Source organism: Heteronotia binoei, chromosome 9 (genome assembly GCF_032191835.1).
Source record: "Heteronotia binoei isolate CCM8104 ecotype False Entrance Well chromosome 9, APGP_CSIRO_Hbin_v1, whole genome shotgun sequence".
NCBI lineage: Eukaryota > Metazoa > Chordata > Lepidosauria > Squamata > Gekkonidae > Heteronotia > Heteronotia binoei.
In genome coordinates, this window is record NC_083231.1 from 37,049,192 (window position 1) to 37,072,400 (window position 23,209).

Genomic DNA, 23,209 nt, shown 5'->3' on the forward strand with positions numbered 1-23,209 from the left:
CTGATCTAAGGACTGCTCTGAGAAGGAACAGCAAGTATTCAAAGATTCCTCCAGTTAAGACTTCTTCATGAGAAGAGGATTTCCCCTTGTTTGGAGTAGAGTTAATGTGTGCAGACTCTAATCTGGGACTCTGATCTGGGAGAACCAGGTTTGATTCCCGACTCTTCCACATGCAACTGCTGGAGTGACGTTGAGTCAGTCTGTCCGAAGCTGTTGGGTCTGCCTGAAGCTGTTCTCTCAAGAGCAATTTATGTCAGAGCTCTCTCAGCCCCACCTACATCACAGGGTATCTGTTGTGGGAAGAGAAAGGAGATTGCAAACCACTCTGAGACTTCTTTGGGTAGTGAAGGGCAGGGTATAAATCCAAACTACTACTACTCCTCCTTCTTTGGCATTCTGGTTTGAAATAAGCGGACTTAATCTTTTTCACATGAGATATTTTTTTAGAGACTGTGATGTATATTTTTTATATTATTATATTCACTTAAATCATTTGTTGTTACAATTGGTAGTTGGTAAAGTTCATTTCATTATATAGAGTTGTGTTTTGTATTACACTGTATGCTCCTGTGCATCTCTCTCCTGCTTTTTTGATTGAACCTCCACATGATGCCTAGAGATCTCCCACTACTACCACTAACCTCAAGGCAACAAACATAGTTCACCTGGAGAAAATGGTTACTTTGGAAGGCAGGTTCTATGGCAGTGAGGTCCCTCCTCTTCCCAACTCCCACCCTCCTCAGGCTCCACCCCCAAAATCTCCAGGTATTTCCTAATCTTGAGCTGGTAACCCTGTGGTGAAGATTACTGTGCAAGTTAATAGCCGAGGCAAGATTTGAACTTGAGACCTCTGGAATCATAGATCACAGCAGTACACTGCTTTATGACAGTACTTCATGATCCCTAATGAACTCAGTTTAAGTTTTCTGGGGAGATAAAGGTCACAATATTATTTTTAACAGTGTGGAAAATTACTCAAATTGACAGAGTCTGTTTAGAACTTTGCTCCAAAACCACAGTAGAAAAATCCCAAACTGTCGAGTTAAGTTATATATACCTAAGTACTGAATGGGCATTGTATAATTCTTGTTGGATTAATTGCACAACTATTTAATTGGGAAATAAATAAAGGACCATGCCCTGACCTGGATAGCCCAGGCAAGCCCATTCTCATCAGATCTCAGAAGCTAAGCAGGGCCGACTCCAGCAAGTAATTGGATGGGAAACCTCTTTGGAATACCAGAACCCAAGGGCAGGGTCAGGCTGTATTCAGTCTCTTCTCGGAATATCCTCCAGACCCCCAGTAAGGGTCAGTCACCAGAAGTCACCATGACCTCCAGGCACACACACAAATACATGCACATATACACACACATGCACAAATAAATACAGAAATACTAAATAAATAAAAGGTGAGGCAGCTGCCAATGCAGAGGGCCTTCTCATCAGAATCCTTGTGTTGTATGTCTTTTCCTTATTCCATTCCCTTGTGGTGCATAAATCAATCCATGTGTAGAGTTTCTGCATAAAAATATTCCAACCAATTGCTTATATATTAAGTGGACTGCCATGCAACAAATATCTTAATATTTTACATAAACATTGATATATATATGGAAGCATGAAACTCCATTAGACAAGTTATTTTACAACAGCAGCATACCTGAATTTTGAAATGGTGATGTGAATCATGAGGCTGGCATTCGTGGCACTCAGCATTTGAATCTCCGTTATTCTTGATTACAAACAAAAAGTAAAAACTTGCTAGACAACTGCAAGTGAAAGACATTCCAGTTTCAAGACAGATTCCATACAAATGAAGCATGATATATTCTGAGGGTGGAAGTCAATTTATGCTGAACCTTGTAATTTATCATACAAACTCTGGCGATACAAATGAATGTCACAGTGCTATTTCTTCATATCATAAATATTGGAGTCTTTCATACATCTTTTTAAAAAGCATGGAGTTTCAAAGCCTTGAATCAATCTTTTTTCTATAGAAAGTATTACAAGACTCATGAGAAAATATATTAAAAGTCTCTTGTCAGGGAGAGAAAATCCCCTTCAGATCACTGATCTTTTGAATAATCACATTAAAGAGCTTTTCTGTTCTTTTTTAAAAAAAGACAAACTATTAAAGTTAGCAAATTTTGCAAAGCACAAATCTGGAACCATAGTCCAAAGGACAAAAGGGATGCAACAGAGTCAAAATTAAGATAATTAGCTATAATTCTCAAGACTAACCATGAACACACACTGAAAGTGCAATCAAGTCACCTTGCAACCTAGCATTTTACTACTTATGTGGGAACATTTTCCATTGCTGAAATGAGTAATGCTTGTGCCAACTTACTGCCATGAGAATATCCTTTAAAACAATGCTAGAAACTTCTGAAACAGACTCTGCAAAAACATTAGATGCCTACACCTGTTGCTACTGGTGGCAAAAAATCTCCCCCAAAGCAAACGGGATCACCTAGCCTGGTAACCAGTTGGAGACCAGAAGGGAAGGGTGGGGATATGGAGGGTGGTTGCTGGCCACAGCATGACATCACTTCCAAGAAAGCCCTGGATGTGCTGTCACAGCTCTCTAAAAATCTCAGAAAACTCTATGGTTTTACCATCAAGTTGCTATGATTTCTAGAGAACCATGATATGACTTCTGAGTTGTCCCCAGAAGAAACATCTTGCTAAAGGCTCAATAGTCGGTTTTTTGGTTTTGTTTTATTCTTTTTCCACCACTGCTCAGTATGGCAGTGAGAAATGGGAGCTGGGGTATATGAGCTATCCTACAAGCAAGTGATGTTCATTTCTTTCAAATGGAAAATTTAATTTTAATTCTAAGTCACAGTGACAGGTAAGTTCTTAAGGCTGGATCTCATGTCTTTCCTTCCTCTCCTTTTTGGGAGACTGAACCAAACACTATGAATGCATTCTCCCCTCTCAAACTGAGAGGCAGGATGGAAATACATACAAAGCCTCTCAAACACACCTTTCCCTTGTAATTCAAAAGTGTGATTGGGACACTTGTAGGGGAGGCTTACCTGGTGAGAAAAAAGTGTTTATGCCCCTCAGTGCAAACCACCGAATGGTGACAGAAGGGGGTACTTGGAATTTCAGCACCCTTAAAGAGCCAAAATGCTAATGTTGTCCCATCTCTTCCCATCTAAAAATAACTCCCAATATATAATTTTCATATAATGTCCCAACTGATTTCTCAAAAACTTGCTTGCTGTCAGGTCTCTTGCAGACAGTAGAGATGATAAGTAAAATTAGTTGTCTGTCCCAGGTCCAGAAATGACCAATTGAGGTACAGATTGTAAGTAGTTGCTCAAGCCAACCTGACTTCTTCAAACAGCTTGGGAAGTACAGGTCTTACAGAGATCTTTAACCGATCCAGTAAATGTAGTACTAGTACTTCTCCAGATATGTAAGGAGCAATGTTTTCTCACATTGCAGTAGTTTAGTTGTTGTTTGTCTTTGTTGATCAGAGACCACTTCGCTGTAAGATTTCAAATTAAACTTGTTAATTTTTCTCTTCTCAAGAATGGACTTGCTGAATTTTTTTAAATGGGCAGTGATAACATAATGGAACAAGGTCAATATAAATGAAGTAATTTTTAAATTATAACTATTTGTAACTGTCCACTTAGAGAGCCAATGAATAAGAAACAAATCAGTCAACACTATTAAGACTGCAACATAAAGCACTGACCTCTGGGAGTTGCAAATGGGATGTATCCTGACTGAAGGTGAGTCATACATGAAGTACAAGAACACTATTATCTTTTTGTTTATGGTTATTTTTTACGATAAGATTAAATGTGCACCCCTGGAGAGGCAGGTCACTAGGTACAGAGAATGGAACAGAGCTCCTTTGCTATTAATTACTGCTGAGAAGAATTTCAACAGGTAAAACTCTGTATGAGATGTGTTCCTGCCAAAATTCCCTCCTTTGTGTCTGGTTACCATGGAAAGATATGAGAGGGAGGGAGGGAAAGAGAGAGACTGTCCTGGATCAGATATGCTGTAATGCCTCTCTAGAAATCTCAGAAATCTCTATAGTATCACCAGAGCTGGGGTCTGAAAAGATTGAAGGCTGCTCATCTGAAGACCAATCCTGAACTGGAGAGTTAAGAAAGGATTTGGCACCCCCTTTCTGTTTGTTATAAGACACCTAGTACCCCTGAATCCATACTACTAGTTTAAACTCTACTTCTCAAAAATTAATCCCACAATTTGAAGAGTGGCTGATTAACAACCAGGTCAACCTCCTCCACGCATATTTTAGTGTCTGCCTTGAGGACTTCTCTGCTGAAGTTAAAAACAAAATAAATACAATGTGTAGTTTCATAACAAATTAAAACCATAAAAAGTCTACGTTACTGAGAAATAAAACATAGGACAACATTGGATTACTAAGTGAGTTACAGATATTTTCTCAATTGCCAGAATAAACCACAGAAACCTAACTGAACAGAGTTAATGCTTCACTTCTCTCTCTCTTTGTGCCCCATAAACTCTCTAATCATCTGGATACTATTTCAGGAATGTTGTAGAAAACATGTCAGATGATTATTAATCTCTATAACATTCCTTTGTTTGCACTAAACAACTCTCGTTCTATTAGTGGTTTATTCTGTATTTAAGTATGATTCCAATGTGGAAAGTCTTCATATGTGTTCTAGTCCACTCTATAAGGCAAAGTAATAACTTTTGCCAGTGTAAGATAGTGGCCCAGTGCCTTTCCCCAAAAAAGACTATTGCACCAGAGAGTGTCAAAAACAGCCTTTTCAGTACATTTTCAACCATGGTGTTGTTTATGTGGAATTATGAATACCAGAAGTTAATTCATGGTTCTTAAATCAATAGCTTAACCTCAAGCTTATTTGCTTTGGCAGGAAATGTTATCCACCCACATGTCTTTGCTCATTATCTTGAATCTTTTCAAGAAACTATGTGCTACCTGAGAAATTTTCCCAATCCCACATACCTAAAATAATCTAGGTATCACTGTGTTATTTATTTAAATTATTTATAAGCTGTGCTTGCATAAACAAAAGAATTCAAGATGGCTCACAACAACATAAAACTTCAATCTAAAATTTAACACACTGACAAATAACAGATAATAGTAATTCAATGAATGAAATTAGAAAATGAAACAACCTAAAGCAGCAAAATGAGAGCAAGCAAACACTCATTTCAATAAAATGCTTTGGTAAATAACAAGGATTTCACCTGACAATTAAAAGATCAGATACCAGAACTGATCATTACGTTGTTCAGAGGTAAAGTCAAGATGACGAAAAGGGTCCATAATTATTTAGAACTTTTTTCTTCCTTTGAACTCACTTCAGCCTCTGATTAACTCCTTGATCATTTAAACAAATTAAGGCATATATGAACTTAGTGGGTTCTTATCTCAGCATAAGTGATCATGTATTCAAGCCTGAAGTGGAATAATGAATGACACTGCAAAATAGCATAACTGTATCTACATTCTCCAAGCAAGAAATAGAGGCTGCATACATCTAACATTCAGGCACAGAAAACATGTGAACTACATTGATACAGATAACAGTTGCCAACCTCAAGGTGGGGCCCGGCCATTTCTTGGAATTACAACTGATCTCCAGACTAGAGATCAATTTCCCCGGAGAAAACAGTTGTTTTGGAGGATATTGTATGGCATTATAGCATGCTGAGGTCCCTGCTGTACCTAAACCCCACTCTTCAGAGGCTCCACCCTTTCAATCGCCAGGAATTTCTTAGCTCGTTGCTGGCAACCCCATTTAGATCCTTCTGAAATAACAAAACAATAAAACCACATCTAAAAGATATAGGGCATGAACAGAGCTATACATACTCTGGATGAAACAAAATTATCCTAAGGCAAAACCTTGTTCTGAGTAGGGGTATGCACCCCCCTACCTGTCCCCCCAATGGTACTTTTCAGTTCGGGTCTATTGGACCCAACATTTTTTTTTTGTATTTCCAAAAAATCTCAGATCCCAATAACAGTATGTTTTGGATCCAGGGTTTTTTTGGGGGGGAGGGGAAATCCCAAAATTGGAGGGGTTCAATAGACCCAAGAAGACCCAGGTGTAAAAAAACCCAGCACACCCCTGGGGCAGGCTTGAGTTCTCCTGCAGTGTGGTTTAAACTGCTCTACAGGAGAAGCGGCTCAGGATCTGTGCAGACCTGGATGGGAAGCAGACCTGGATGGGAAGGCTTCTCTTGCAGTGCAGTTTAAACCGCACCACAGGAGAAGCTGGCCAAGAGAGGATCAGCAGGGGCAAGCAGGAGCTAAGAGCTCCCTGAGCCCACCAGCCATTGGGTATAGCTGAATGTACCCAAATAAAAGCCCCCCCCCAAAAAAAAAATTGCTTGAATTCAGGCTGGAAAGGTATTTTTGGATATTTTTTTCAGTATGGTTTATGCCGAATGTACACTGCTAGTTCTGAGCCATGGAAAGTCAAATTCTACTATTTGCATAAAATTATTTAACAGGGTTGTATTTACTTAAATAATTTATTTTGCTCCTCATGGGAAGGGCAAATAATTGCCAGGGTAGCAAAGCACTGCTACCTGACTGCTAGAAATCCTGCTCAGCACCAACAAATCCTCGGAATTTCACCAGAACTGCCACACACTAAGCCCAACTTCACATTATTAAAGAATAGGACTTTGTGAGCCAGTGTAGTTAGTGTCAGATCAGGATCTGTGGGTTCCCTCTCTGCCATGCAAACTCTTTGAGGAGCCTTGGGCCAGTTACTCTTTCTCAGCCTAAGCAACCTCCCAGGGTTGTTGTGAGGATAAAACAATGGAGAGGAAACTATTATAAACCACTTTGAGTCCCCACGGAGGAGGAAAGCGTGGTATAAACATCTAAATAAAATAAATAAGAACACAATTTAAACACAAATTTTACTGCATAAAATAAGAACAAAAGTGGTTTATAATCGCCTTCCCTTCCTCTTCCTACAACAGTCACCTTGTGAGGTAAGTGGGGCTGAGACAGTTCTGAGAGAACTGTTACTGGCTTCCAAGGTCACCCAGCAGGCTTCATGCGGAGGAACAGAGAATCAGACCTGGTTCTCTGAGTCCTCCACTCTTAATCGCTACACAATGCTGGCTCCTGGGAAAAGATCATATGGCCTTTTATATAGAGAAAACTGTTTTCGGGGTTTTTTTGTGGCATGGAGCTACTAACTGATACAATCCAAATTGTAACTCAGGGGGCAACTACACAGACTGATTCAAAAGTTGGCAAGTCTATGTGATATTGAATGTTTTTAATCATGTAACAAGCTGTTATGCATAAAACAGACCATCCAATTTGAAAGTAAAATCTTTTTAATGTGAGCCAATCAAACCCCAATGAATAACACGCTGTGCAAAAGAAATATAAATTTCCCCTCTACCAAAGGCAGATAATTGTAAATCACTGTACAAAATGGCATGTTTGCTTTCAACCACTCATATCTGAAGTGAAAAAATACAGTACACTCCCTCTTCAAGACTGTGTTCTATGGTTACCACTAGTTATAAAACTGCTTCACTCTTTATTCAACAGCAATCAAGTATAATACTACTCTGCATTGTAAGAAGTTACTCTTCCATACCATTCACTGCTAACCGTCTCCCTCCTTGGGGAAAAAAACAGAGGCATCATGCATCTCTGCCCAGAATCAGAATCAAATTAACTGTTCCCTGCATCAAGTGCACAAAACATTCAGACTTCATTCTGCATGATTGTCCCCTCAGGCGTTTTTGTGCAGCATATGGACTTCTGTTAGAAATCTGAGAAGAGGAACTTTTAAAAATGTTCTTTGCTCTCAAGGCTGCACACAAAGTTCCATGACATAGTTCAGTGTGTAGTAAAAACATGTCACCCTGTGTTAGGGATGCCAGCCTCCAAGTGGGACTTGGGGATCCCCTGGAATTACAGCTCATCTCCAAACCACAAACACCAGTTCCCCTGAAGAAAACAGCAGCTTTGAATGGTGGACTCTACAGCACTGTACCCCAATGAGGACCCTGTCACCCCCAGGCTCTATCCCCAAATCTCCAGGAGTTTCCCAACCCTATCTTAATATCAGTGTTTACCCAGAACTGTTCAATAAGTTTAATAGAGTTTACTACTGAGCAAATGTGCCCAGGATTTCCAAATTAAAAATCACATACACAATATTAATTTTAATACATTTTATTTTTCATCTCATGAGTCTTATAGTTTGTTTCACACATTTTAAAAAATTAAATTTCAACATGAAGGGTTAGCAGCCCCTGAGCTCTTGGACAAAGCAGCTGAAAGACAAAGCATTCTGGAATCAATACTGATTTGGGGTTTTTTTATCTACAAACAAAATACACAAAGCCGCAGTACTGGTAAAGCCGCAGTACTGCAGATGGAGCCCTCTACTCCCAACCTGAGTTCGATCCCAGCAGAAGCTGGTTCAGGTAGCCAGCTCCAGGCTGACTTAGCCTTCCATTCTTCCAAGGTCAGTAAAATGAGTACCCAGCTTGCTGGGGGGAAAGTGTAGATGACTGGGGAAGGCAATGGCATACCACCCCGTAAAAAGTCTGCTGTGAAAACATGAAAGCAATGTCACCTCAGAGTCGAAAACGACTGGTGCTTGCACAGGGGACTTCCTTTCCTTTTCAGGGCACCCGAAGAAGGAGAATTAACACTCCCCCCTCTCTCTCACACACACACCATTTGCCCAACCTGAAATGGACCACATAAACTATTTGCCCCACTGGGAGTTGAGAAATCCAGGCAAGCTGTATGACTCAGGGATATCAAACATGCAGCCTGGGGGCCAAGACAGGCCCCCAGAGAGCTCCTATCAGGCCCCCAAGCATCTGGCTGTCATCTGCTTCCTTCTCCCTCTCTCTTGCTTCCTTCTGCATAACAGCTTGCTTTGCAAGGCTTAATCGCACAGGAGCTACAGACCAAAACCTCTATTTTCTCCATTGACTGAGGCTCCTCCCTTGGGGAGGAAGGGGGAGAGGCAGAGCTTGCTTTGCCAGGCTCTCTCAATCACACAGCAAAGCTACTAAGCCAAGCCTCTCTTCCTTCTATTGGCTGAGGCTCCCCCCCCCCCTTCCTGGTCCCCTTGGGAAGGAAGGAAAGAGCCAGAGCTTCTTTTGCCCAATTCCCTGGATCCCATGGGAGAAATACAAAAGAAAGCACCTTTAATACCAACAAGTGCTAATGTTTTAAGGTTTTTCTTTTTAAAAAGTCTTTGTGTTTGTCTGTGTCTTTTATAAAGTTTATATCTCTGCTATCTAATCTTAAATAGGTACACACGCGGCCCGGCCTGATATGGCCTGGCCAGACAAGGTCTCACTTATGTCAGATCCAGGCCTCAAAACAAATGAGTTTGACATCCTTGCATTTCCTCCAACAGGACAAGCAGCAACAATTGTTGGGCATATATTTGATAGTGGGAAAACAATGCAAGTGGAAGGGAAAAAATCTGAATCACAATGTCTTGTGTTGGCTATGCACCAATTAAAATGCTCAAAAGATCCATTTGTAGATCTTCCAGCAACTCATCTGGTTTTGCCTTAAGTCCTATTGATATAATTATGGTAGCCCAAGACTAGGCTGTTTAACTCGCTGGGGCTTATTTTTGAGTCACAGGGCTTACTCCAAAATCCATCTGTATGGGGATGTAGCCTTAAGAAATTGCATTTTCATGTAAAAATAATAAGTAGGGCAACATTCTAGCTTCCTAGATGCTGTGTCCTTTTTGTGTTTCTAAGTTCCCCTTTCCTAAAACAGCCCCTCCAATCTTCCAGTAACTTCAAATCAAAGTTACTTGGCCAGGAATCCTTGAAGTCCAAGTGAACCAGAAACTGAGGCTGATGGAGAACATCCAATAGGCAGTATTGTGTGCAGTATATAATTGTGTGCGGTATATAACTGGGGAGACCTGGATTCAAATTCCGATTTGACCATGAGGTCCACTACATGATAGTTAAACATTAACAGAAATGTCTTAATAGCAAGGATAGTTTGACAACTGAACCAATTAACAGCCTCTCCTCTCGCTGGAGGTGGGATTTTTTTTGTATAAATGATTTTATTAAAGGTATGGGAAATGTACAAATGACAAAGATATGTAAACAATATAAACAAAGAACTAACAGTTAAGGATGCTCCAGTTTTGGATTAACACTTTCCCCCCCAAACAGCTCCTTCCAGAATCATTTTATGGCCTTGGGCCAGTCCTTTCTCCCTCTAACCTGTTCTAAAAGGTTGTTATGATAAGAACGACAGCAGAAGCTCACTGGAGGAAAGGCAGCAAAATAAATGCAGCTTTAGGTTCTGAATCCAGGACAACCGTTCATCTCTTGGGGGAGGCGGAATATGAATCAACCCAACAAGTCCTGGTTGGACTCAGGATCTGATGGGCGTGAGAGCTTTCACTTTTTTACCATTGATCTGTCATTTATCTTTTTGGAAATGATGAAAATCAAAAGCAATCAATCTATCAATCAATAAAAATAAGCAAATGCATGATGAAAAATAGCAGGAAGATAAGAACAATTCTATTATCCCCAAAAATGTATCAACAGTGACTTCAGACTGACAAATACCATTATAATATAATGGACAGAATGCAATCCAAACAAAGGCAAGAATGTTAAAGTTCTACAGATTTAATTAGGAGAGATTACAGCACGTGTTTTTCCAGTAATGTTCATGTGACTTCAAAACACTTAACTACATCATGCCATATATTTTATCATAAGGGAGTCACACATTCTACACTAAAAAATTTTATTGCTAGTAATAATACTACCTATTATCATAATGCATCAGTCCTACAATTATAATTGTATTTTCCCTCCATCTAAAATCTTGTGGAGGAAAATATGTAGCTATATGCATTGTGGGTGGCTATATGTTCCCTCACATTGTCAGACAGATGGAAGACAAGGATGCAGATGATACCAAATTATTCAGGATGGTGAAACCTAAAGCTGACTGTAAAAAGCTCCAAGAGGATCTCCACAAACTTGGTGAGTGGGTGACAATGTGGCAAATGAAGTTTAATGTTGATAAGTGTAAGGTGATGCACATTGGGACAAAAAAATCCCAACTTCAAGGATAGGCTAATGAAGTCTGAACTTGCTTAGACTGAGAAGGGAAAAGATCTTTGGGTCATAGTGCATAGCTCAATGAAAGCACCAGTGTGCTGCAGTGGTGAAAAAGGCAAACTCTTATGTTATGGCCAATATTGTAATGACCATGTACAGATCAATGGCAGGGCCTCATTTGGCATACTGTGTACAGTTCTGGTCACCATATCACTAAAAAGACATAGCAGTGCTAAAAAAATTACAGAGGAGGGCCACCAAGGTTATTAGGAAGTTGAAGAACCTTCCTTATGAGGAGAGGCTAACAAGTCTGGGACTTTTCAGTTTAGCCTTAGAAATGTCTAAGGGAGGACATGATAAAGGTTTATAAAATTATGCATGGGGTGGGGAGATTTGACAAGATTTGACAAAATACTACAACTCAAGGGCATCCAATGAAGCTGATAGGCAGTAGATTCAAGATGGATGAAAGGAAATACTTCTTTACAAAGAGAGTGATTAAAATGTGGAATTCACTGCCAGAGGATGTAGTGATAGCCATAGGAATAAACAGCTTTAAAAGGGGATTAGCTAGATTCATGGAGGATAGGTCTGTCAGTGGTTACTAGCCATGGTGACTGAGGAGAACCTCCACATTCAGAGACACTAAACCTCTGAATCCCAGAGCCAGGAGGCAACATCAGGGGAGGTCTCAGCTTCTATGCCCTGTTGTTGGTCCTCCAGAGGAACTGGTTGGCCACAGTGTGAGAGAGGATGCTGAACAAGATGAATCACTGGTCTGATCCAGCAGGGCTTTTCTTATGTTCTTATCTCCCAGTGTTACTCAAGCCATTAAGTAACAGCAATGTCCTTCCACTCTCCATATTCGACAAACATGTCTATTCCTATGCAAAAGAATGGACATAAATTTGACATCAAAAACTACAACACTCAAAAAACCAGAGGGAGAACATTTTAATCTTCCAGGACATTTCATTGCTGATCTAATAATGGCAGTCCTACAGAGAAGCTTCAAGGGGAGATTACACTCATTCATAAATTCACAAATTCATTCACAATGGACCTCCTCCGGACTGAATAAAAACATAGGATTCTTATCTCAGCACAGGTGCTATGTTTCTGCCCCCAAGCATTTGTTACCTACTCTAATCAAGCTAATAAATTTTGCATTGTACCTCTGCATCCTGACTCCTTTCTAGAGTTGCCAGGTCTTACCATGGCTGGGCTGGGGAACTTTGGGGGGCATTCCAGGGGTAGGTGGGGCATCACACAGAGGGCGCTCTGGTATTTGGGCAAACTCTTTGTTTTTTTTTCAACATCAAAATAATAGTTTCACCAAATACCAGGACATCCCTGCACAACATCCTCGCCACAATGATATCACTTCCAGGTGATGTCATTGCGTTGGGGATGTTGCATGGTGACATCCCTGTTTGGGAGTGGTGTCCAAAAATCAGGGGCTTCCCTGGCACCACCAGGGAAATGGTAACCATACTCCTTTTTCCTCAACACCCCTCCCACCTTCCGTCTGAGATATAAGGACTCTAGGATCTCTGCTTCGATTTGCCCTATTAAGGGAGCTTTGACTTTCAAAAGCTTATGCCCTGAAAATCTTGTTCTCTTAGGTGCTACTAGACTTTAGCTAATATTCTTTGGTGTTCAGGTCACTGTGCTATGATATTGTTTAGACAATTTTACAATGCACAGTATCATCAGTGAAAAAAAGATTAATGAGTATAATGCAAAGTCATCACATCTTCAGCCATTTAATATTATGGTTGTGCAAACATCAGTTTGATTTTGGTACTTGAAGCCTGTCTGTCTGGTTTAACCTCAGCAGCCTTTTGTGAAGTAACTGACATTTTTATTGTTACCAATCATATTTGCTATTTAAAAATTACAGTCCACTTCAGTGTCCCCACACTGTTTTATTAGGCATTGTAGCAATATTCCTTCCCAAACTAGACATGCACCATAAGAGTGAGAGATTCTTTTCTTTACTTGGCATTCATATAGGAATCACTTCATCATGGATATGGATTTTGTTATTCGCACATGACCCATCTATTTCTTACTTATTACAAAGATTTTTACTCTCATTCAACAAAAGTTCTCAGATCAGTTTACAAATGCAGTACAATAGCAAAATAGAAACAGTCCATTTAAATGTTAAAATACATTATAACAGTAAAACCTAAATAAACAGAAATAAAATATCTTACTTCACCTCTGCAGTTCACAGAAAGCCATATTTGCAGTAACCATCAACCAAAACAGCCACATTTACTTCTATTCCCATTACTTCCATCAAACAAAGAACGAACCAAAATTCATCCGAATCAGGCCAGTTCATGCTTTGGGAGCAGGGGGTTCAGGAGAATGTGTTCCCCCCAATCTGCCCATGAGGTTCATTCTAGCTACAAAGGCATTTAATATGTTGTCGAAGGCTTTCACAGCTGGAGTCCATTGGTTGTTGTAGATTTTCTGGGCTGTGTGGCCATGGTCTTGGCATTGTGAGACCTGACATTTTGCCAGCAACTGTGACTGGCACCCTCAATGGTGTAACACAGAAAACTGGTAGAAAGTTGGTAGGTAGGTAATTTATACTCAGGCAGATGGGGTAGGGCTGAGTCATTATCTCATGGGAGCTTCCCGGGCTGTGACATGCTAATGGAGGAGCTTACCTGAGGGGGTTCTTTTGTATATGGATTGGCTATTGAAATTCTAATCTTATCTGTAGTGCTGTTGTAAACTGTGCTGTTGTAAACTGTGTTTTTCAGGACTGGAAGCCATGCCCTATTCATTTTTAAACTTCCTTCCTTCCTGTTGAAATTGTGTTTATGTTTATAGATTGCAATGGCTTCTCCGTGTGATCTAACATGGTAATTGGAGGTGTTATCCAGCATTATAGTGTCCTGGAATAAGATACTTTGTCCTGTTTGAGTTAGAATATGTTCGGCCACTGCTGATTTTTCAGATTGGCCAAGTCTGCACTGTCTTTCATGTTCTGCCTGAGTAGATATAAATTACCTACCTACCAACTTCTTCTCAATTTTACCCAAAGAGAACTCCAGTTTTCAGAGTTACACCTCTGAGGACGCCAGTCTCAGTTGCTGGTGAAATGTCAGGTCTCACAATGCCAAGACCACAGCCACACAGCTCAGAAAATCTACAACAACCAGCATTTAAATACCTTGGAACTTACTTCTGGATACAGTGGCCTGACCAGAGGTGAGTTCTGAAGGCATTTAAATGTTGTCAGAGCCCAACGCCAGCCTGTGGCACAACTCATTTAAATGTCTTTGGAGTTCACCTCTGGGTCAGGCTGGCCCAACTGAGCTCCAAGAGTGAGCTTAGTTTAGTTGGGCTGCCCAACTCAACTGAGCTCCAAGAGTTAGCTCTGAAGGTATTTATAGATCCACCCAGCTTTTCTGCAAGTTAAAAAGGAAGGAAGGGTCCCCTTCTACCACCAAAACAGGCTATAATGGGAATCACTGGACTTGAACGCACAAAAGTTATGAGGAACTGGAGCTGTAATAAGGAAGGAAATTAAGTAAGATTTAGTGGAAAAATTTTCCTAGCTCCAAATCATAAAATAACTTAAATGACAATGCCCCCTCCAAAACTACTGTTTCTTCTCTTGTAATGACATCTCACAGTAAGTTTCCAAATGGAGAAAACAGCAGGAGCCACCTTGTGAAAACTGCATGGGTGGATGGGGGAGGGGGGGTGAAGCACCTTCTCCACAAATTATGGTCACAATCAGAATAGTAACCCTGCCTACCTAGAAGACACACAACAAAGAGTTCTTGTGGAATGTCACATGCTAATATTGTGTGAATTGGCCTGTAGTCTTTCTCCAAACTGCTTACATATCAGATCCCTTACCTCAAGCATCCAAATGGCAAGATGTCATGTGGGAACTTAAAATAAGGGTGGAATAGGAACATTCCATTACCAACAAGCACAGGACTGTGGCGGAACCGGCCCGATTCTGCCTTCAGACCCGGTCCCGTCTGCTCCCTATGGAGTCGCCAACTCCTGGAGGGAGCTATTTCTCCTCCTGCCCCTTGGGCTCGCTGCCACCACCTGCTCAGTTCCGGGGTTCAGATTGAGAGGAACAGGACTCCCAATCCCCCTCTCCAGCTATGAGGCCCGGCCTCAAGGTCCTCTGCCACCCCGCACTTGGGTTTCACAGAGACCTCAGCACTTCTTTGGGGCACCCCTGGAGGATTGGCACCTTATCCAACTGCATGCCTTCCCCCTTCCCCGGGGCCCCCTTCTTAACACAGCGTGGTCTAAAGCGGTCTGGGGATCTATGTGGTACAGAGTTTGACTGCCAGCATTTAAACAGTAAAAATATATTTATTTAAAAAGAGAAAAAGATAGGAAAACAAAAACAAAACAAAAACAGTTGCCTTTAAAAAGTTAGCACAGCACCGCACAACACAGCAAACAGCATAACAAAGGAAAGGTGTTTATAAACGCGTCCTGCTGGCCCTGACCTAAACTTGTCCTGTCTTGAGAATTACTTACTTAGTCTGCCTGCCTGGGGGCCTCCCCGGCAGGAGCCTCCATTGCTCACCACATGCTCGCTCGAGCCCCAGTTCAAATCTCGCTTCTCTTCCTGCCTAACACATGCAAGGAACAACAGCACTTCCTGCCTCTCTAGGAGATTTTCCCCCTAGCGTTGTTGGTTTGGCTCTGGAAGGGAGGGGGGGTGTGAGGGGAAGGCTACAACGCCGGCTGAGGGATTTACTGACCCCTGCCAAATGAAGCACCACCACTGACTAAAATGGCGTTTCTCCACAGGACCAAAACACATTTATTTGTGATGTATTCACATATTCATTCTTCTTTCATAATCTCCCCCCCTCCAATCCACCTGTGAGGAGCCATATGAAATTGTGCTGTGGTTGGAAAACTACTGACATTTCAGCAAACCAGATGTGCTTGACCCCTCCCACCTAACACTAGTTCACACCAACAACAGATGAAGCCACAAATCTGTTCAAATTAGGGAAGCATTCTAGCCTGGATTTCCACCAGATATCAGCCCTATTTGCAGAGTTATTCCCCCCCCCACATGAGAAACATCATACATTCCCCTATTTACAGTACAAAGTGATATTGTCCAAGATCAGTTTTACCATCTTGGCTTCAACATGTGTGACCTGCTCTAAGGCTGTACATATTTTCCGTAATCATTCCGCTAATATATGTTTTATTCTCCTGGTCCATGACTGTAATAAATTATTGATTGAGTGAACTGTACCTGAATCATGAGTAAGATCAGTGGCTCATATGTCTCCCTTCCTCTCACTCACTATCAACTGTAGGCAAGTAAATCCTAACATGTCAATTACTTGCTGGAATACAGCAGAATGTTATGCTGCTAAAGCTAAAATAGTATTCTATGCTAAGCTATGAGATTTGTCTCACTCTTTATTGAAACCTCATCACAACAACAACAAAAGAACAATATTAAAGTAGCACAGAGCTATCAAGAACATATGATATATGAAGGCAGGTTGTACAGATTTGGACCACTGGTCCACCTAGACCCAAATTTCCTATTCTGCCTGGCGGTGGCTCCCACAAATCTCTGGGTTAAGGCAGACATATACTTCAGCAAAGCGATACTGCAGGAAGTATATTTAAGAAAGGAAGATCAGAAGTCAGAAGGAATGCTGCCCTGCAAAGGCCACCCCCTAGTAGGCTCGAAGCCAGGATTTGTTAAGTTGGGGGGCATTTAATTTTTCCAGGGCATACTTTGCCACATCCCCCTATGTGCGGTACTAGCAGCCACTCTCTACGCACAGCCTGCCCAATGCATTCATCCCCCACCCCATTCCCACGCTTAAGGCAGAAGGGAAAGTTGATGAAGTGATGCAGAATCTGTATGGTGGCAACCTTTGGTTCTCAAGTGAGCTTTCTCAGATTTGTCTTTCCCTGTCTCTGTGTGCGTGCGTTCCATTTACTCCCAAGCAGCCCCTTCCCCATCCATGTCAAAGCTCCATTGCTAAATCAGATGAATGAGTAGGGGGGATGAGGGAAGCAGGCAAACTGGCAGCTGCCACGAAAACAGGATTCTCTGCCCACGAGCCCTCCCAGATTTGGAAGCAGCTCTCCTCATCTTGTGCCAGGAATCCCAGCCTGAACCTGGCTTCCTGTGGCTAAGCGTCACTTCCAGCCATCCTTCCCCTTCTCTGTGAAGGCACTTCATTTACTCCCAAGCATCCTCTTCCCCCAACCCATCTCAAAAACCCCTTGTTGACTCTGAGAAAGGAAAAGAGGGGGGGGGGCAGGTGAAAGTGAGCAAACCAGCAGCAGGTAGGAAAATTAGGATCCCCTTCTTGTGACTGAAGATCAGCCTAGTGAGACAGCATTGCTGGAACACGGGTGGTGGAAGCGGCAGCTGCTAATGATTGTAATGGAAGAGGAGAATACCGCCAGATGGGCTGCTTCTCCCTATGTGCTTCAGAGCCTGCTCTGCTCAGTCAGGGGGCCTATCAGGAAGTCAGGGGGCAGAGCTCCCACAGGCCCCCCCATAGCTACAGACCCGCTTCCAAGACCATTTTATACTTAACCTGGCTTATTTCAAGATCTGAAGCCCAGCAGATTGTACAAAATTGGACCATTGGTCCACCTAGACCCAGATTTCTAGGTGGTAAAAGAAAAAAAGAAAAACTACTTAAAAGAACTATAAAATATGTGGAGGGGAGAACAGTTGGTTCAGTACCATCTCATTTATTCTTTACTGAAAATCTCTTCAATCCCATTATCTCACATGAAGCTGGGACTATCCTTTTCTCTCTTACTGTCTAGTGCAGCCTCCAGAATGAGATCCTTTGCAGTTCTGCCACCTGAGCTTCTTTTAGCTGGAGATACTAGGGGCTCAGCCTGGAACTTTACACATGCAACACATCCAGCTGCAAAGTTATGGGCTCATTCTTGTGCCTCATGCCTGATTCTAGAAATTGCTGCCATATTGCTACACTCTGAAGACCACTAGCTTGGAAGTAAATGCCATTGAAAGCAATGGGACTAACGTGAAATCCTGTGGATACTTCTTAAAGAGTAAGCTGTACGATGAACTTGGTGGGCAAATCCCAAGCAAATGTGCATGTGATCAAACTGCATGAAGCATGTTCTAATCCACATAAGTTTATGCCACAATACATCTATTTGTTTTTGGGGTACCATTAGATGCTCATTTTCACCTCGCTATAGCCAATTAACATGGGTGTCCCTCTGGAATTTATAGACCATGAGGATAAAAATTCAAGATCAATGCCCGGATATACTTTTTACCATTTGTGCATATAGTTCCATTTCATAGCTGAGCCACATACATTAGTTATGGATTATCTCAAGTACCAAGAACAACGTGCCTCTTTCTGTTTGTTTTGTAACAGTGAATAATGAGATTGACAAGCATTAATGGAGTTACTTCAAACACTGTCTTCTACACTGTTTAACAAGGACTTCATTAGCTCTTACGAAAGAAAATACAGTTACGCTCAGGACTGAAAGTATCTCAAACCTCATCTCATCTCACACTTTAGACATTAGGAAAATAACAACAGAAAAAATTATAACTCCAAACCACATATGGTGAGAAATATAAAATGCAGTTCATATAGATCATATACTAAAACAAGTTGTGTCTACAACTCTGCTTAAAAGAATAAAAGACAGTTACTTATAGGAAGGATGTCCATCACGTTTCCAGAAAAAATCAACATAACCAAATAGTATGTTAAAAACAGAAAACAATATTTAACTTGAACATAACATAATCTGATATGCAGTATTATGCTTTGTATATTCTTTATTTGGACATGTTTCCCCCCTATAATCTATTTTGCAAACACAATTTAGAATGTAAAATAAACTGAGGACAGATTTAACTTTGTCAAAATTTTACCAGTCTTAAATGAAATTGAAAACATATGCAGAACACAGCACCATTATCCTCTCCTGCAGTCTACCACCAATGGTTACTTTACATTTTAGCAATATTTCAAAGTACAGAGAAAGTCAAATAAGAATGTTATAGTATCAATACGACTAAGCTCCAATAACACACTTGTAGGATTTTATTTAATTTACAAAAATTTATATCCTGCCACCAAGGCAGCCAACAAAACAGTCATAATAAAATCACTTTTAAAGCCATTTAAAACCACTCCCCATAAAAATAGACATCATTAAAACAATTAAAAACAGCCATAATGCATACACAAAGACATAAACGCAACAATTAAAACACAGGGCAAGAAGAAAGGATCACTGAGAGAATGCCAAACTGAGCAAAAAGGTCTTCACCTGCTGGTGGAGGCAACAGAAGGGGACAGATGGATCACCCTGGGCAGAGAATTCCAAGAAGGCCCTCTGCTAGATTGCCACTCACCTGGTCTCAGAAGGTGGGGGAACCTGAAGCAGGGCCTCCAAAGATGACCACAGTAATCGAGAAGGTTCATAAAGGTGTAGGCTGTCCTCAAAGTATGTTGGTCCCAAACCATACAGAGCTTTGAAGGTCAACACCAGAACCTTGATTTGTGCCCAGAAGCAAACTGGGAGCCTGTACAGATGGGCTATGACTGGAGTGATGTCCCTAAGACCCACTCCAATCAACATCCTAGTGGCAGTATTCTGTACCAACTGAAGCTTCTGAACTTTCCAAGGGCAGCCCCATGTAGAGTGCATTGCAGTGATCTAAGCTAGTTGTAACCAGGGCATGACCCACACTTGCCAGATCCTTTCTGCCCAGGAAAGCTATTATCTCTGTTTCCACAGAGGGCAGGCAAAGTTTCCTCACCCTGGTATGAAAGCAGCAGGGAGTGAGGTGGGGGAAGTGAGTAGATATCTAGGATCCATAAGCCCTGGTGCCAAGAAGAAGATGATGAAGATATTGGATTTACATCTCGCCCTCCACTCTGAATCTCAGAGTGGTTCACAATCTCCTTTACCTTCCTCCCTCACAACAAACACCCTGTGAGGTAGGTGGGGCTGAGAGAGCTCTCACAGAAGCTGCTCTTTCAAGGACATCTCTGCAAGAGCTATGGCAGACCCAAGGCCATTCCAGCAGCTGCAAGCTGCTCACTTCTGTCCCCACCTTTCTGTCATGCTGGTACCAAAGTGCTGACACAACAATAATCTTGCTGCCTTCAAGTGTGGTCCAGCGCCCACCTTCACAACTCTGTCACTTCAACTATGAACTTAAAAACAAAATGAAACAAAACCATAAAGGGCTGAAGGGAGAGGGAGAAAAATGATAACTTAACTCCACCATTCCAAAGTTTACTTCTGCTTCCTTCCCAGACTGGTTGCAGGCAGAGTTTAAAGGGGAAAGAGGGGTCGGTTTAAAGGAGGAAAGCCCTGGGGGCCCCCATGCATCATGTTCACAACATCATGTGGAAGCTCCCCTCCAAAAGCAAGGCAGGCTGTGGGTCACCTGAGGAAAAATCCCCATGTGGTAACCTCAGACTCTATGCACAAGGCACGCCAAAACATCCAGAGTGCCATGGCTCTGACACCAGCAGGACATGTTGCAGCCACCCTTCCCACTTCACCCAGGAAACATAAGCCAAGGCCTGCATAAATAATTCAGATGGGCTTGCGCCATAAATTTATAATGCCTCTTATTAGTTTGAGATAACTGGATTTCAACGAACTTAATAAGATCAACACTACAGCTGCACTGTGTGCAAATTACAACTATGTATCTGTATAAATCTCTACAAATTATAAACTAAAAGAGAAAAGTTTCCTTTAAAAAAAATTCCAAGGGATAACATCTCAGAATTACAATACTGTGCGGTTACAATGGGTCTGATTAAATAGAAACTTGAGCCTCTCTAAAAGAAATAGTTATGAGAAGTCTGAAACATGAAGCTGCTCCAGACATTTCTAAAAAAATCTCTCGTCTGAATTTAAAAGACTGCAGAAGACAGGGAGCATCTTATAACCTGAGGAGAGAGGAAGGGATGAAAGCGCTAGATGAGGCCTACTTCTAACAATTCAGGCATGAGGCCTGCGGAGACTTTGCAGCCTGCAGCTTCTGCCCAGGAACCCCACTTTGGGGAAGGATGGGATTGAGAAAGGGCTACAGATCTGGGGCTCTGTATACCAGAACTGCTAGCATGGCAATTTATTTCGTTTTTCTTAGTCAAAGTTTCAAAAATAAAGTTCAAAACTGTTAGGTGCCAAATTTCCGGTTAAAAAAAACCCCTAGGAAACTGCCAGGTGGTTTCTTGTTACCTTGGCCCATTCCAGAGATAAGATGGTTACAAAAGTTTTATCCCAACAGAACAAAGTACGTAAAATACATTCTAGCTTAATGTGCCAAGATTGGCGGAGGAGGGGGGGGGGGGCGTACCCAAATATCTGGCTGGACGTCCAGCACCTCTGTAGATTTTAAGAAGGAAATGTAATGCCGACTTCTACACAATTCTTTCATTGAAATGCTATGGAGATCTGTTATCATTTGAAGGACGATCCTTTCAAACTTCAAAAGGGTTTTTAAAAAACATAATAAAAGTTTTGCGCAAAGTTCAAACGCAGAGAATGTCAACCTTTTTGATGTTCTGACCTTTAAAAAAAAAACCCTAAGATGAAAGAGAGTCCAAGGCCTTACATGCCGGGGGGGGGGGGGAGAGAAGAGAGAAGAAAATGCGGTGCCCCGTCACGTTCCCAGAAGCTCCGGCCTTCCCTCCCAACTCTGCTTTTCGCTTCCCAGCGCTTAGAGTCACTTTCACTCTCCAACGCGCACGCACACACGACGCACACCCCTCGCCGGAGCCCGAACACATGCCATAAAAGACGCAGGCTCGCACCTACCCGCATTTCCTTGCAGGAGGAGACTAGAAGGAGGAACACACACACACACACCCATTCCCCGCAAATGATGATGATTTCTTATGTAACTATGTGGGACCCTCCCTTGCTCCCCTCCGCTGGGGGCGGCGGCGAGAAACTCCTGCCGAAGTTCGAACAACAAGCGTGGCCGTTGCCAAGTGCCCCGCTCCGCTCGTCCTCCTCCGCGTGCCTTCGCCTTCCCCCCCACCCCGCCTCCCGCGCCAATAGTGCACCCACCTGTCTCGGGGGTCGATCCAGCTGGTCTGCTTGGTGTTGTGGTCGATGTAGAAGACTTTCCCGTCGTAATCCCGCGCCTCCTCCCAGCCTTCGGGTAAGGGGAGCTGCCCATTCCCCGCTTTCCTAGGCATGATCGAGGGCAGGGGATCGCTGCTCCATAGGGACAGAAAACCAGAAAGAAAGGAGGGAAGCGGGAAAGAAAAGCGCTTTCCCCCCTTCCTCCTGGGAGCGGGGCGGGGGGGCAGACTCTTGCAATGGCTCGGGAAACCCTCCGGAGTTTAGTCCACCATGTCTGGACAGCCGCCGCCGCCTTCTGCCCTTAGTCCGTAGCTGCAGCAGGGCAGGGGGCGTGCGGGCTCTCTAGGTTCCGATCCGGGGGTTGCTGGGTTGGGGGGGGGGGGTTTGAGCCCTGCTCAGCCCCCGAGCAGCCGCAGCAGTGGCAGCAGAAGCAGCCGCTCATTAGCATGAGATTAGCATCCATCTCATCTGCATGCACATTCCTCGCTCTTGCATTCCTGAGCTTTAACCCTGTCCCTGCTGCCGGCGAGGGGAAAAAAGGAAGATTGGCATCCAGAAAAGGGCCATCAGCGCAGCACCTCTCCCCCCGGCCGGAAAATATGCTGCACGATGGAGAAGAAAGGAGCATCTAGGAAAGTGGGAGAAGAAGTGGTGGGGGAGAGAAGAAAGGGGACAAAAGGGAAAGGATGGGAGGCGGAAAGTGATGTTAAAAGGCCCATAAGGAAAAAGAGAATCCAGTGACACTTTAGAAACTAACAACATATATTCATGCACAGTGCAGCTCTGAACAGAGTTAGTTACTCTCATCTAAATCCATTGAAGTGGACGGCTTTCCAGTTCTCTCTCTCTTTAGGAATGCAGTGATAAAAGTGCAAACGGGGGAAAGGATAGAAAGTTCACTCTTACAATCAGAAAATGTCAATTTTGAAAATAAAGACCATATTCCACAAAAAGCTCCTCTGAAGCCTTT

General features: G+C 42.4%; 1 protein-coding gene across 1 annotated transcript in view; it reads right to left on the minus strand.

Moving 5' to 3' along the window:
• WWC2 (WW and C2 domain containing 2) overlaps positions 1-22,430 on the minus strand; it is a 194,262-nt gene extending 171,832 nt beyond the window's left edge. The window contains exon 1 of the mRNA XM_060246480.1: positions 22,222-22,430. Coding sequence (XP_060102463.1) covers positions 22,222-22,352 — 131 coding nt within the window. The 5' untranslated portion in view covers positions 22,353-22,430. The remainder of the gene's footprint in view (positions 1-22,221) is intronic.
• Between the last annotated feature and the right edge of the window lie 779 nt (positions 22,431-23,209).